We start from the raw sequence: 16,930 nt of genomic DNA, 5'->3' as shown, positions 1-16,930 counted from the left end.
TTCTCATCCACACTACACATAACTTTCTCTCTTATATGTCCACACGCTTTGCTCCAGCGTGATCTCAATTTCCTCTCTTTTAATTTCGGAGTAATTTAAAATAAAAATATATTTTACTTTTTTCACTCGAGGACAAGAAAGATAGCCGATGGAATCAAACCAACCCGAACCATTTTTTTGTGGTTGAACTTAGTTTGAGCTATCCTACTCGAGATTGAGCCTAAAATATTCCTAGACTCTGCCCAATCCACAAGATCATGGACCTTTCGTTAATCTAAGCATATTTTAATAGACAAGACATCAATTATGATAAAAAAAGATCCAATTATCTCTCAGGTAAAAAAATATTAGATTAATTAGAATGAAAATTAGATCTATATAAATTAAATAAAGATAATTAAATTTTAATTTGGGAGGTTTTTTTGAGAAATTAATTTGATTTTTAATTAAAAATTGAAAAAACTTAAAAGGTTTATAGATTTTAAATTAATTATTTTTATTTAATTTATTTATTTTTATTAATGAGATCATAATTAAAAAAAGGGAAAATTATTAAAAAAGAAAAACGTTTCCCTCCGTCTTTCTTCCTCCCTCTCCCTTTCACGTTCAGCTCCCACCCCTGCAGTTTCCCCGGCGACTTGCAGCAGCTCCGACCGGCGACATTATCTGAGCAACGATCAACGCTCACTTCCAGACAGAGAAAAGCGGTGCGCGATCACCCACGTCGGAATCCTTGCTGGACGGCGTGCGACTCACCCACGAACCAGAGGCGCGACAACGACGCTATTCCGGCGGATCTAGTCAAGAAGCGGTCGTGCAATTTTCTCGACCCCACAACCTGCATCCGCGGCGACAGATTTTCAACGCAAATACCTCCTTGCGGCAGTGGACAGCCACTCACAAACGAACCCGTTCTGCTTTATAGTCGCAACCTCGAGTGATCTCAGGTTGGGTACTCAGATCTGAATACCCAAGCCTTTCCGGTAAGAATCAGTGCAACAATTCGTTCAAGACACTTTCGAATTTGTTCCTAGTGCTGTGAATTAGGACCTACATTAAGCGTTTAAGGTGTTTGGATTAGATTAGTTGGTAATCCTCTCTTAGTTATCCTTTGGTTGTTTTGAGTTTTCTAGTCTAGAGGCTAGCTTTGGAAATCATCTTTATTGTCTAGGAACTTTTCTGATAACTCTAGGAGTGCTTTCAATAAGGAGTTCTCACTTGTTGAATCCGTTTATTGAGGGGCTTTCTATAGGAAGGCATGGAGGAAGGTCATGTTTGTGTTAGGAGTATGTTCATTTGGTTATTGGAATAAATGCATATCTAACAATCATGATATAGATTGTTAGCCTAATTAGTGCAAAGAGTTAGGTGACTAGAAAGGAAAGGAAGGTGAATATTAGTGCATCTTGAGTTAAAAATGATCAAAGGTGATATGTTACCATGCTAAAGGAGCATCGAATTGTTGGGGAAAAAATGCTTAAGGGTTGGTATGATGAGTCTATAGAAGCAAGTATTGGGGGTACTTCGAAAAGAGTCAATACGTTGCTAAGTCATTGGTGTGCCTTGGGTAAAAATGGTCAAGGGTCGATGCATAGTTTGGGGCCTTAGGTAAAAATGATCAAGGTTCGAACACTGAGTTCTGTAGAGAAGTGTCGAGGCTGTGGGTGAAAATGTTCAGAGCTCGATGCGACTCGAAGAGCTAGAAAGAGTTGTGAGAAGTCGGTTTTGTCTTGAGAGGGCTTGAGTTATAGATGGGTGAGCATGACATGAGCATGGTGCACGATATGTTTAAGATTCATAAGTTTGAGTATGTTACTTGTGCTACTTGTTTTCTATGTATGTTGTATATGAGTAACTCGCATGTGAGAATCATGATGTTGTGATCAATCTCGCTTCTATTTTATTGATTATCGTTTCTTTTTCTCTCTTTTTTGTAGGATTGTTGTGTTTGCTTCTCTTTATGATGGATTCTAGTATTACTATTGCTGCCATAATTCTCAGTATCAGCTTGATTTTGAGTCGTGTTCTTTACGTCATATATTGGAGTGGTAGACCCGTTCGAAACAAATGCTTGAAACCTGTTAGTACCCTCATTGTTTTAGGCTCAGGTGAGACAGCCATCAATTTCATTGACTTGTAGATTTAATCATGTAATCGCACTGATTGTTGGATGGATATGTAGGGGGCCACACGGCGGAGATGCTCAATGTGTTGTCTGAGCTGCAGAAGGACTTGTTTGCTCCAAGATTCTACATTGCTGCTGCAACGGATAACATGAGTCTTCAAAAGGCTCGTACATATGAAAACCAACTGGCTGATAAGGTATGATTTCAAGGTCTTTCAACTTCTCTTGTCTGAGACAGGAAGCGAGAGAGAGGATTGTATGGGCAGAGTTTTTCAATTGCTAGTCTATTGATAAACTAGAAGCTCTATTGGGTGGGGCTGTAGGGATATTGGTCTATGCGTTCTTTGAGTTGTGGAACTTGGACTGAGGCTGAAACTGGGTTCCCGTTTATGCCGGCTAAAATGATCCTTAAAATTTGAGCAATGCAGTTGAACCATATAGCTTATGACCCTAAGGATGGAACAACCCTCCAAGTATCGGATAATAGAACAACCCTCCAAGTATCGGATAATAGAACAACCCTCCAAGCATCGGATAAAGACTTTTAAATTCCATTCATATAACAGCTCAAGCATACCGCTAGCAAATATTGTGCTCTTTGGGTTTTTCCTTCTGGACTTCCTTTCAAGGTTTTAAAACGCATTTGTTAGGGAGGGGTTTCCACACCCTTATAAATAATGCTTCGTTCCCCTCTCCAAGATCTCACAATCCACCCACCGTTGGGGCCCAGCGTCCTCGTTGGCACTCGTTTCTCTCTCTAATCGATGTAGGATCTCATAATCCACCCCTTTGGGGCCCAGCGTTCTCGCTGGCACACCATCTGGTGTCTGACTCTGATACCATTTGTTACTGTTTAAGCCCACCGCTAGTAAATATTGTCCTCTTTGGGCTTTCCATTTTGGGCTTCCTCTTAAGGTTTTAAAACGCTTCTCCTAGGGAGAAGTTTCCATACCCTTATAAAGAATACTTTGTTTCCCCTCCAAGATCTCACACCCACCCACCACCAATGGCTTAAAACTATCAAACCACAACCACACTTGCCTATGAAGCACCAAGTAGAAATGGCCTACGAAGGACCACATCAGAACAAAATTTGACTAAGGACCACCAAACCGTCACTATATTTGACAAAATCTCACTGGTGTTGACAAATAAACAGAGCCGATAATGTTGATAAGAATCACCTCTATTGCCATCAATCATAGTTTAAGACTTGTTTGAATGCCAAAAAAATGGCTAAATGGTCAAAGTTAATGATCATTAAAGAAATGGCTAGTGTAGATAAAAAAATGGTGAGCTGGCCATAAACTTGCTGTTGTATATTGAATAGAGAACATGAAACGATAGGATGATATTTCTGCAGACTCCATTGGGCGTTTGATTGTTGTTGGCACATTAGAGTTTTGACTTGGGCTGCAAACATTCATCATTTGGCTGTACACACACTTGAAAGTGCCACAAGTGTCAATGGTATGATCACCTCATCTTTGAATGCCCCAATCAAAAGGTTGTGATCACTAACTATTATCAAAGATGCAGTGAAAAAATGAAAAAGAAAAGAATCAAGAAGATGACGAAGTTAATGAAAAAACAATGCTTATGAAGGGGAAGCTTTGGTGATTTGAAGAAGTCTCAAAATAGTTCCAAGAGGATGAAGAGAGATGATTACGAGATGACAATTTTCAAATAAGATGTATTTTTTTTAGAACATTATTGTGGACATTGGAAGGCGTTTTCTGGTCCCTCCTGAGCCGGGTGGTGCTTGTGTGTAGGGTGTGCCACGGCGAAACGAGGGAATGAAAGGCTTCTTTGCGTTGGAAGCTCTTTACCCTCCCCACAATTAGGGCTTTGTAGCTTGCTTCATCTCTAGAGTTTGATTGGTCATCAATACGACCTATCCTTGATAGAATCGATCTGATTCTCTGAACAATCGAAATTTTGTACTTTTGTCAGATCCTTCCTATCTCCTGATCGAGCTTCTGTAGGTAGATGTTGCCTGGTAGGGCCGATAGTAGTATATTGTGTGGGACGGAGTAGTAAAGGCCCTTCTCACCTCCTACGAGTCGTCCGACGGAAAAGAGGAGTAACTCATGAAAAAGTTTGCATGAATTGATAGTTGAAGTAGTGTGGCGGCCAAAGAGATGGTAACTAAATTGATCTTGAAAATGGATCCTCAACCTCAAGCATATAAAATAGTGTGGTTCTGAGTCAAAGGGAAACCCATGGAAATTAGATGGAAATGTGTGGTTTGCTGGAAACTTGTGATAACACTGACCGTAGAATTCAGAAAGATGTTACGAGATGAGAGTCCAACTATCACTTTAGAATATTCAACATCGCGTTGATTAGCCCAAATTCTGCACTTTCCAAACAAAGCTTCTTATAAAATGAATCCAATTCAACGGCTCAACTACAAAGTAAGGTGGATGAACCTAATCCAGGCTCAGTTCATGAAAGCCTGAGCTAATTTGTTGTCCCAACGCTTTTAAGTTCCCAAGAAGGAATGGAACTCCAAATACATTAAAGGGCCAAATTGAAAGTTGCTTCAACCTAAGCCCCTGTCCCTGAATTGGTTATGCCCACGACCAAAGTCCAATTTGAACTCGAGCAACAGAGGCCCAATTGAGTCCATTCAAACTAGTGAATAGAAATTTGGCCACCCTAATAATGCTGGGGCACGCCTAAAAGTAAAGTGCTCCTCCTGAAGTCTACTGTCGTCGACAGTCGGGGGGAAGGATTTTCATTTATGCTTGGTGAGTCTATTTGTTTTTTTGTCGTACGCATCTTCAAGAGAGGGGCTGAGTGCATAGACGAGGCGGTTCCTGGAATGAAAGCCCATTCCCTCGTGCTAGGAACTCCTTTACACTGGTTGAAGAAAAAATGTTCAATTTTATGAAACCATAGCATAGACGAAACTTAGCAACCCGCCCAGAGTTTGACCTTCTCCGTTCCTAAAACTTTCCTTCCCACTATGGACAACAACATTGGGAGGAAGACGATGAGAATCTCACGTGTGGCATGCATCGTACGTACCACGTGGTTTGGGAAAACAGTACAAAATGTGAAACTCTTTTAGAAAATTAGCAATGGACTGTCTTTGGGCTTTGTCGATCAATAGTAGGTTGATCATTCGAGCTTGAGCTTGTTAGTTTTCTTCAGATAGTAAGTTACTATCTCCCCTTATTCTCAGCATCCAGGAAACAACCCCGGAACTTAGTGTTGATCTGCTATCTCCTGAAATTTCCGTTGCTTTTTCTTTCAATTCAATCATCTTCTGGCATAATTTTTCTCTTAATACATTGTTTATTGTTATCAAACAAAAACATCGAGGAGTCCATTAACGAGTTACAATAATATGTTTAAAACGGTGTTCGCTTCATTTTTTAGTACAAACAAATGTGAAGTATAGGAATTTGAACCTCTCATATAATTTGCGAGTTCTCGTATTAAATTTGTTCGTGAACCGACGCTTCTTATTGCAGACCGGGGCTGAGGTAGACAAGATTGCACAGTTTATGCAGATCTACAGAAGTAGGGAAGTAGGACAATCATATTTCACTTCCGTTTGGACAACTTTGATTGCCACATTGCACGCACTCTGGCTAATGCTTAAACTTAGACCTCAAGTGGTATTTTTTCCCTGTCAATCTGCAAATTATATGACCTCTTTAGCTTTAGAGAACCTGTTTTTGTTTGAACCAGTTCTGTTTTGTTGCAGATTCTCTGCAATGGCCCTGGTACCTGCATCCCTCTATGCGTAATTGCATTCATATTCAAGGTTCAATACTGCATTGAACTCTGCATTCTTTTGCATTCTTCTCAATTCCAAGATCATATGGTTTTAGAGGATAACAGTGGGTTGAATCTGAATATGCAGGTTCTGGGGATTAGATGGTCTTCAATTTTTTATGTGGAAAGCATTGCAAGAGTGAAGAGATTATCACTAAGTGGCTTGATTTTATATAAGTTATACATGGCTGATCAGTTCTTTGTGCAATGGCCACAACTACAGAGGCTATATCCCCGCGCTCGCTACGTCGGTTGTCTCATGTAGTTCGCAACGAAATTCCGTACAGATTAGTATACATTTCTGATTCTTACTGCTCAAATCATGACTGAGTTGATCATCATATGCAGCGTTGAAAGGTAACATATAGGGAAAAAAAATTTCAAGTTTCTGAAATCATGTCTGAATTGGTCCATATGCTGCTTTGATATGTAACATACAGGGAAAAAAATGTCAACTTCAACATGCTTAGTAAATTACTTTCCCGGATTTTTAGAGTTTTATTGTTTGTTATAACTCTACGAACAAGGCTTTATCTATCGATATATCCATAAATTAAAAGACCCATCGAAGATTAATCAATATCTGATTCATAATATATGTATAATTATTAGAAGATCTATGATTGTAAGGTTGTTTAGGAATTCCTTTGCTCTTAGCTCGTCGAGTTGTCGGCTTGTAGACTTATTTCGTTGCCATAGTTCCGAGCAGATCAGACCATTTATAACTTAATGAATAAGTAAATTACTTCTTCATTATCTTATTATTGAACTAGTGTTTGTTATTAATATTATTATATTCATAGAGTGATATTCTATTATTAAAGTATATAGTCGATGTCCTCTTTTTTTGTTTGTGGTTATCTAATTTTTACCTGTGTTGTAAGTCAAAGAGGAAAAAGTAAATTTGAACTTAATAAAGCTGAAAGTTGCCCAAAAAAGTAGAAATAAAGGAATAATGATTTTTCTCCTTCCAAACAAACTTTTCAATGACCCAAAGAATATTAGCCTGATGGAGAGACGGACGAACAAGAAATGTTGAACAAAGTATTGTAAGTCTCAAAGGCATAGTCAAAAAGTGACTAGAAAAGACTTTGGAGTCGAGCCTCGATTGAGGGGAGGCACATACTTTGTTCGAGGGGAGGTGTTAGATGAAAGTGTCGGTTAATTTAGGGAATGGTCATGGGTTCATACACTCTCCATTAGAATGAGGCCTTTTGGGGAAGCCCAAAACAAAGCCATAAGAGCTTATGCTCAAAGTGGACAATATCATGCCATTGTGGAGCGTTGTGTTCGTCTACTGATTGAGGAGAGGGAAGTTAGTAAAGTGAGCACAAGAACAAGCCCTTAATATATCTCCACTATTCTCCCCAATAGTTCATTCTTGTGCCACTCAAACAAGTAACTACTAACTCTTAGACTAGAAGTAGGTCTTCCCTCTTAACACATAGGGATCAGGCCTATGTATCGGAATTTCATATTTGCATATCGAGTATAACCATGTAGTTGAATATCAAACCGATCTTTAGAGGGAATGTTTGGATGATGCATATATTCTTATTCTAAATGTTTTCATGTGATTAGAAACAATATGCAAAGAGGAGGATAATCAATGGAATGAACAAAATGCCTATATATCCACAACCAGTTCTCACACAATTGTTAACAATATAACCTGTGCTTGTGTGTGGTAATATAATAAATAAGAACACAGCCAAGCTTTTCATTTCACATATATAGTCCTCAAGAATCGGAAACAACGGCGATTCACACATCAGTAACTTGTTTCAAGAACATCCAGGTACTTCCACAAAGCCACAAGAGAGAACTAAATCAAGAGAGAAATGATATATAGATCCATTCTGTCTATCTATTTCAAGTTCTAAACCAAAATCCTAATCCAAAAGAACCCATTTGGAGAAAGGAATCACAAGCAAAGTGAAGAAAAGACACGGTAACGGCTCAAGCCCACCACTAACTAGTAGATATTGTCAGTTTTGGGCCGTTACATATCACCATCAACCTCACAATTTTAAAATACGTCTACTAGAGAGAGGTTTCTACACCAATGATTCGTTCCCCTCTCAAAACATGTCTACTAGAGAAAAGTTTCTACGTCCTGGTAAAGAATGCTTCGTACCCCTCTCAAATTAAAGGGTTTTGCATTCTCCTCTCCAAACAACTCCAACCGACGTGGGATCTCATATTTACACACAAGATTATCATAATTTCTAAGCTTCACACAAAATCAGATTCAGGACCTAAAAACCATATTCACCCGTTCCGTATATCATAAACAAAAACAAAACGAGCTACAATTATTATTCTTACTTCATTCCCTTGGCAGATCTTAAAGAAGTTTCATGGATTCAGAACACAAGCAAGTTCTACAATTAGTTTGGAACGATGTCTTATATGTCTACAACACCAGTGCATTCTCATTACAACACTATACCAAACACAGAAGATAAAATGATACTAGAAGTTTTCTGGGTGGCAAAAAAATCAGTAATTGAATTCACTAAAAGATTCAAGATCCATGAGAAAAAGCTTAAGCCTCAAGATACAATTTGACCTCCATATATCTCATCAGTAGTAGGGTATTTCAGATCTATCTCCAGTGGTAACGTTAGGATGGAATATACATGATAACACTGGACACAAATGAAATCTAGTCATGCAGTTAAAGACTAATTGAAAAACAGGAAAATTTCCCTTTTTCATTTCAGTATCAATGGCTATCTAGAGGAATGTGTAGAACAACTCACTTGAGTCCAGAATGGAGCGAATTCAAGCTGACTTCAGATCACAAACAAGCTTGAGAATGAAGGGTTTCCAAAATAATGGTCAATCTTGAACAGGGGATTCTTTCTTTCCACTGTCAAGTGATTGACCTCCAACATCCTCATCAATGGAAATCTTTGTTATTTCTTGATCAACACTCTGCATCGGGCCATGCCGATCGGAACCAATCTTGTCCTCAATATCCTTGTTGTTAGGACTGTTCATTGCCTCTTTCTTCTGCGCTAAATCACAGAAAAAATCCGTCAAGATCTCTTCATAACCCGGCATTTTGGCATACCCAGGGAAATAGTTAATGTCAATTATAAGGTACCGATTCCCAATGTTCGAGTCTCGAATCACGTCGAAGTTAAAAAGATTCAAGTTCATGGAGCGCCGCAACCCTCCGGCGATGTCGGTGAGGAAACTCAACGGTGGCATCTCTGTATCATCAAGCTGCATCATCTTGTAGTACTTATCGTCAATTTTCTCACGAGGAGTCATATTCGAGACCTGCGAAAATGATAACAATCCCTCTACATTCCCCAACTTCACTTCCGGCTCGTCAGGGAGAGATTTTCGCTTCACACATTTCACATACTGTCCAACAACGTAAACCTTAAAGATAATGCCCCCGTGATTCACGAACTCCTGCAAGACAATCGGAGGCTTGAGCTTGTTCAAACAATCATGGTTGAATACGAGCGCCATTTTGTGAGATTTAGCGCTTCCATCAGCAACCAACGGCTTGGCAATGACAGGGAACTTCAAACCCTCCCAAGCCTGCCGATCAAACAAAGTCTCCTTGTCGTAAATCACAATCTGCTTAGGGATCCCAAACGTTTCATCCGGATTATCAATCTTCAACTCGGAGACAACCTGAAGCATCGAAATCCGGTTATGAAGTCTCTCAATCGAATCCGGCGAGTCCAAAATGAAGGCATCAGGATTCTTAAGTCTAAACTCCACCAGTTGCTTCCTCCAATCCACGCCATAAAACTTGTGGAGAATGCAATCGAATGGACCTTGATCAAGAAGTGGCCGTTCAGTGTCAATTCGAACAAGATCAACTCCTCTAGACGCCGAGAGATTCACTAACGAGTCTTGGATGAAGCTCTGTCGTTTCTTGGGAGCCAAAGCATAACCTATACAAAACCTGCGTTCCGCCATTGATACTCAACAACAACAAAAAAAAAAAAAAAAAAAAAAAAAAAAAAACACTAAGAACTGGAACCAAAGACCACGACGCTCATCAAAACAAGAAAGAAGAACTCGCAGAGAAAGATTTAGATTCAACAGAACAGAACACAGTCAAATTCAAACCCAAGAAAGCTCTCGAAATTCTCGGAAATCTAGGGTTTAGTTCTTCCTCTAGAGGATTCTTCAAAGAAAACGAAAACAACACGAAGAATGAAGCTTTGAAACAGAAGACAATGGAAGCTGTGAAGCAAACGAGCCGAGGTAGGTATATATAGCTTCAACTAGGGCTAGGGGAAGAGGATGATGCAAGGGCAATGATAAAATAACCGACTCAAGTATACAGAGCTTTAAATCTATTCTCACCTACCAATTCTTTTAATTTTAATTACATTTTTTATTCCTAAAATATTTTAAAATATATATTTTTCCTCCAATTAATTATTTTTTTAAAAGTCAAACCCATGTGGGACTTTTCTTCATCCAACACTCCGCTCGAACAAAGTACGCTTCTCCTTAATCGAGCCTCCACTCCTTTAAAGTCTTAGTCATTTTTTACTATGCCTTCGAGGAGGGTTGACTCCTTTTTCTTTTGGAGTCCTTTGTTCGACATTTGAGGATTTACCAATTGGCACGACTAAGTTTAGGGTATTGCTCAGATACTATGTTAGACAAACACGACTCTCCATGATGGTATGATATTGTCCACTTTGCGAAGAACATAATCAAAAGATATTTTAAAATTAATAAATATTTGGTATAATTTAATATTTTTTTGTTAAATTATAAATTTAGTAATTACGGTTTACTTCTAAACACGTAGCACATAGCTTGTATGAGAGGGGGAGCGGTGGTCATAGACGATGAAATTTAGCTAAAGTAAACCGCTCAACGATAATAGTCAACCATGGTCAACTAATTTGAATTGAAATTAAAATTTGAAAAATTGAAAAATTACAAGAAAAAAAAAAAGATTTAGGGGTATGACCATTGCCATTGGTCAAAATGCAATCTTTGAATTTTTGGTACAAAAAGGGAAGTTTTTTCTTTTTTTGGTGTACTTTTTGGACAACCAATAATTTAAATGTAAATAATTATGATTTAGTTTTGATTAGCAAACTTTAATAATGTTGTTATTTAGTGTTTCTAAGTTGACAAATGAATAATTAAAAGTTGTCTAAGATTGGTAACAATTAAGTATTGAATTATTATAATATTGCCTTACTAACTCTATAATTAGGCGGGGTAGGGACGGGATGTCTTCTCCATCCCAATCCTTACGAAATTTTCCACTTATTTTTGTAAGGATTGAGGCCCGCAAGAAATTCGCAAGAACCCTATTCATTTCAATTCAAAAAATGATGTCTATAATGAAAAAGAAGAACGCTTTGCATAGCTTTGATAATTAAATACACCCGCAATCTTTCATATTAAAATGACTAGTTAATGATGAAATATAATAATCTAAATGAGTTAGAGTACAACATGAACGTCCGTGTTAAAAACTAGCTTAAATGATAAACAAAAATTGAAATTACAATTAAAATAGTGCATAAGATGAAAGGAGCTATCTAGTAATTGAACTAAGTTCCATAAATTCAACTATGAGTTCATCGACTTGAAGCTCAACTTTACACAACATATAGAAAAAGACTTCAACATCTTCTAAAACTATCTTTGACGAGTTCATGAGAGCTTGAATATAAGTGATTAAAGCTAGTGGTAGCTTCTTAGCTCTCAAGATATGATAATTCTTTGACCTTCGTTCGTATCACCATCAGTTTACGACGCTTTGGCAATATTATTTTACCGGTTTCGACACTATTAACACTTTCTGGTTACGTTGCTGGTAATGAAACTTCAATTCTTGAAGAAGCATCAAACAGCAAGTAACTGGCTACATTTCTTAAACTCAGGGTTTCATGTAATCAAACAGTTGCTAAAAGGGTGACTTTTAAGCATCAAAATAACACACACCTAACATTATGCAACACCAAGAGAGGATTTCTTTTGAGACAAAACAAAAAAGTCTATAAGGACTCGATTCAGAAATTTCAGGAGACAGATAATGTTATGACACTACAAATATGCTACCAAAAACAGCAGAAAGATGTACAGATCATACCACCAGCAGATATCATAAATGTAGTTGGAATTTCGAACAAAATCGTGTTTCTAAGTAGCGTACCGAGCGATCAATCTGATGTTGAATCCGAGGGGATCTGTGATTCTTCAGGTTGGCTTTCAACAGTGTCTTCTTTTGGGGTTTCTGATTTAACAACACTTCTTTCACTAAATTTTAGTCGAAGGGGTCTGCCCATCAGTTCCTGAGGAGAGAGAAGCTCAAGCATTTCAAATATGTAAGGAAGGAATGAAATGGAACATTACACCTGATTAGGTTGAGAGTTTGGAGAAATTTGAACTTGTACAAAGCTAGCAGGGGCCAAAATGTTATCATTAGTAAGTTTTTAGTACTCATTTCTACGTCCAAAACATAGATTTTTTGGTCGATGGATATATGTTTTTAATCAGTCAAGCTATACATAGGTTGACAAATTTTAAAACGCTCATCGACCCACTTCAGTGGATTTGAACCCAATATCGTAATTCTGGCACAATCCCATATTCCCAATCCTCGAGTTTCAAATATTTGAAACGTCTTACAACTATCTATTTACATAAACATACCATTACAAGCAACCTATCCAAGCCTAGGGGCCTAGGAAACCCTATCCACCAAGAATCCAATGGTAGCTAGAAGGTACGGTAGTTAGGAGCTCTTTCTCTCGCGGTAGAGCACCCAAAAATCCAAAATGAGATTCTTTCATTAATACCGGAGAAATATGGGTTTTTTAAGCATTTGAAAAGTCATTCCAAGTAGGTGGTTAATCACACAGAGGTTTATCCGTCAATAAGATCAGAGCAAGTAAATTACCTTCCCCTCCAATGAAGAAAGTGCAGTTTCTGCTTCCTCTCGAGTAGCAAAAGAAACAAAGCCATAGCCAGCAGATTTTCCGGAGGGGCTATCGAAGACAACCCTGGCTGCAATTGGGCTGAAGTTTTCAGAAAAGAATTCTCTGAGATTGGTGGATCTCGCCTTCCATGCAAGATTTGATACATAAAGCTTATGCACAGTCTCTCCAGGAGGTGGGCCTGGAGGTTTTGGAGGAGGAGGCTTCTTCAATCTCTTTGCAAACTCTACCTTTATAACTCTACCTGATATTTCCTGCAGAAATATATGTTTTCATGGAACATATTAACATGAAATATTTGCCATGAACAGAACCTAGGTATCTATGTTAGAAAGGGAAGTGTTTATGTGTATAGAGCCAATATAAGTCAAAATGACTACCATGTATGTGAGATCCCACGTCAGATAGAGAGGGGAACGAAGCATTCTTTATAAGGTGTAGAAACATCTCCCTAGCAAACGCCTTTTAAAAATCTTGAAGGGAAGCTAGAAAAGAAAAGCACAAAGAGGACATATATCGACTAGTAGTGGGCTTGGGATGACAAATGGTATCAAAGCTAGACACCAGACGGTGTGTTAGCGAGGACGTTGGGCTCCGAAAGGGGGTGGGTAGTGAGATCCCATGTCGATTGGAGAGAGGAACGAGTGCCAACGAGACGTTGGGCCCCGAAGGGGGTGGACAGTGAGATCCCACATCGGTTGGAGAGGGGAACGAAGCATTCTTTATAAGAGTGTGAAAACCTCTCCCTAGCAGACGCATTTTAAAAACCTGAGGGGAAGCTCTCGAAAGGGAAAGTCCAAAGAGGACAATATCTACTAGCTGTGGGCTTGAACTGTTAGAAATGGTATTAAAGCTAGACACCGGACGGTGTGTCAACGAGGACGTTGGGCCCCGAAGGGGGATGGATAGTGTGTTCCCACGTCAATTGGAGAGAAGAACGAGTGCTAGCGAGGACGCTGGGCCTCGAACGGAGTGGATTGTGAGATCCCACATCGGTTGGAGAGAGGAACGAAACATTTTTTATAAGGGTGTGGAAACTTATCCCTAGCAGACACGTTCTAAAACCTTTTGGGGAAGCTCAGAAAGAAAAACCCAAAGAGGATAATATTTGCTTGCAATGGGATTGTTACAAATGGTATCGGAGCCAGACACTGGGTGATGTGCTAGCGAAGAGGCTGAACCTTGAAGGGGTGAACACGAGGCGGTGTGCCAGCAAGGACGCTGGGCCCTGAAAGGAGGATAAATTATGAGATCCTACATCGGTTGGAGAGAGGAACGAAACATTCTTTACAAAGGTGTGAAAACCTCTTCCTAGTAGACGCGTTTTAAAACCTCGAGAGAAAACTCGGAAGAGAAAGACTAAAGAGAACAATATTTGCTAGTGGTGGACTTGGGCGATACACCTATAATAATCTGGGACCCAATCGAGAAACTTAACAGATATCAAAAGCAAAAAAAGGGACTTATGGAGGATTCCAAAAGTAGTTTTCAAGTGTTTAGCAAGTCTGAAGAGTATTATATATACCAAAGTTCATATTGAAATATGGAACCTCAAAATTTCAGAACCAAACCAAACAAGCTATTGGTAGAATTGTTGTGCGCCCAAAGCGGAACAAATGTACTCACAACACCAATGAACGGAATTACACAAAGAGACATCAAAATATTTACGTGGTTCGGAGAGAAGAAGTTCCCCTACATCCACGGGTAGCAACCAATCACTAATAAACCAAGTGTTACAAGTGAATACCTCACTATCACACTACAAAGTCTCTCACCAATATGTCACTCAACAAATACAATGTGACACTCTAAACTTTCCCAATCTCGATATCACTTGTTAGGAATGGATATTCGGAATGGACGAAAAACTCTCTCATTATATACCATTACAGAATCAAATCTCCGATAGATTAAATCTAATTCAAATAACCAAATCAAATCTAATCCAAATAATCAAATCAAATCTAATCTAAATAACCAAAAACTTAGGACAATTTACAACAATACCAGTAAAAAATAGAATAGAATTCATTGGGGGCAAATAACCAAACAGAAAGCGAGCAGAAATAGGTAGAAGAAAACGTACTTGAGAGTCAAATTTCTGAATAGCAGCTTGAGCTTCATCTGGTGAAGCCATAGTCACAAAGGCAAATCCCCTGCTCCTTCCATTTTTCTGCTTTATAATCTACAAGTACGAACACATTCCAACACAAATTCATCAGATACAGAGACATTATCAGCACACACACACACACACACACACACACACACAAAAGAACGAACAAAAGAAGAAGAATAAGAAGAAGAACCTCAACATCAGTGACAGTTCCGCATTGTCCAAACTGCTCCTTAATGTCGACGACAGAGAAAGACCAAGGCAAATTGAATATGTATAGCTTTCTCTTCTGATTCACATCCTGATTTTCCTCCGAAGCTTCCTCCAAACTAACCTCTTGCACTGCAGAGCAAAAACGACCGCCGCCGCCGCCGCCGCGATTTCGCGATGGGTTTGTGAGAAAGAGGGGGAGAGGGGAAACGGCGGTTGTGGGATTGAGGGAAAGGAGAGGAGAAGAGAAGGAAATGCGAAGCTTAATGGCGGAAGGAACTGTACGGAAGGATAATTTCGAGGAAGAAGAAGAAGAAATGTATTGAGAGATAATTGGAATTGCAGATTCGAGCGTCGCCATTGTTTCGACTTCGAGGGCGAAAAATGTGGATAAGGCGATGGATATTACAGGGAAATTATATATATATATATATATATATATATATGTGTATATATATTTTTTAATTATTATTATTATTATTATATATATATATTTTTTAACTTCAACTGTATTATTGAAACTCTTGAAAGTTTAAATGTTTTCGAGATAAAATACAAAGTTTAAAGGTAACTAACTAATTCACAATTTATTCTTTAACTTTTAAAACCTACCCGACATAAAACATTCACCATTGTTCAAGAGGTCTGATGTTCAAATCTATAACAGTTCAAGTTCACTGCTAGCACATATTGTCTACTTTGATTCGTTGAGTATCTTTGTCAACCTCATGGTTTTAATACACGTATACTAAAAGAGGTTTTCACACCTTTATAAGTTGTGTTTCGTTCCTCTCTCAAACCGATATGAGAACTCACAATCCACCCCCTTGGGAGCCTAGTGTCACAATCGCACTCTTGATGGCAGCGGACTTGCGATTATGCGGCACTCATTTTTCAACAACAAGTGAGCTAAGCCAATTCATTCTTATGTCGCCTACAGTCAAGCAACGAATGCTCGAGCCTCTGGCCTCGGTTAAAGAAGAAGGTTTTAGAGAACGAGGGCAAAGAGAGATTTTCGAAAGAGACGTTATATATGCAAGCAAAAGAGTAACAACGGCTCCAGTATATAACTTTTGGTAGGGAGAAGTTGACAACTAGTCATATCCCCTATATGAGTCATTTCATGTCTGGCAGACTTAGACATGATTTTTCTAAAACGTCATACTTCCTAGAAATACAAAAGTAAAACATTAGAACATGGAAAAACATAAAGGGTTTGGCTTGTCATGGGCAACACGAATGACCGTGACACCCAGCGCCCTCGGTTGCACACAGCTCGATGCCTAGCTCTAATGTCATTTGTAACAGTCCAAGCCCACCGCTAACAGATATTATCCGCTTTGACCCATTACATATCCATATCAACCTCACGGTTTTAATACATGTCTACGAGATCTCACAAAATCTCTCACCCGACATATTATTGTATTCCTAATTTCTTCATTATAGCTCATTACATTCGTTATCTCGTGCTCTGTAGCTACAATACTTAAAATACTAAAAGAAACAAAACCGAGTTGTCTTAAAGTACCGAAAAGGGAGAAGCTTCTCACTCGTTCAAACACGAAAACAAGATCTCATACGACAAGATGCAAACTTTAATACATAAAAGAGCAATTCATGTGGAAGCATCAAGCTTGATTAACCCTTTTGTCTAAGCTTTTACACATGTTCTTAACTTTTTTCCTCTTCAATATTCTTTCCTCTTCCAAATGGACAAGTTTTTCCTTTAAAGAAACC

General features: G+C 38.7%; 2 protein-coding genes and 1 pseudogene across 2 annotated transcripts; 1 reads left to right on the top strand and 2 right to left on the bottom strand.

Annotated features, from left to right (window-relative positions):
• Positions 1-560: 560 nt before the first annotated feature.
• On the top strand, positions 561-6,494 carry LOC111809933 (UDP-N-acetylglucosamine transferase subunit ALG14-like protein). Its single transcript, XM_023696410.2, has 6 exons — positions 561-983; positions 1,938-2,108; positions 2,183-2,322; positions 5,608-5,754; positions 5,844-5,903; positions 6,003-6,494. Exons 2-6 carry the CDS (start codon positions 1,961-1,963, stop codon positions 6,177-6,179), a joined length of 672 nt encoding a protein of 223 aa, XP_023552178.1. The 5' UTR covers positions 561-983; positions 1,938-1,960; the 3' UTR covers positions 6,180-6,494.
• Positions 6,495-8,370: 1,876 nt separating this feature from the next.
• On the bottom strand, positions 8,371-10,208 carry LOC111809705 (inositol-tetrakisphosphate 1-kinase 1 pseudogene; annotated as a pseudogene).
• A 1,664-nt stretch (positions 10,209-11,872) lies between these two features.
• On the bottom strand, positions 11,873-15,573 carry LOC111809700 (RNA-binding (RRM/RBD/RNP motifs) family protein). Its single transcript, XM_023696085.2, has 4 exons — positions 15,174-15,573; positions 14,951-15,049; positions 12,825-13,115; positions 11,873-12,216 (listed from the first exon to the last, which is right to left on the bottom strand). Exons 1-4 carry the CDS (start codon positions 15,549-15,551, stop codon positions 12,085-12,087), a joined length of 900 nt encoding a protein of 299 aa, XP_023551853.2. The 5' UTR covers positions 15,552-15,573; the 3' UTR covers positions 11,873-12,084.
• Positions 15,574-16,930: the final 1,357 nt, after the last annotated feature.

This window comes from Cucurbita pepo, chromosome 14 (assembly GCF_057944985.1).
Source record: "Cucurbita pepo subsp. pepo isolate OVF chromosome 14, ASM5794498v1, whole genome shotgun sequence".
NCBI classification, from domain to species: domain Eukaryota; kingdom Viridiplantae; phylum Streptophyta; class Magnoliopsida; order Cucurbitales; family Cucurbitaceae; genus Cucurbita; species Cucurbita pepo.
This window is presented reverse-complemented; position numbering and strand designations above follow the sequence as displayed.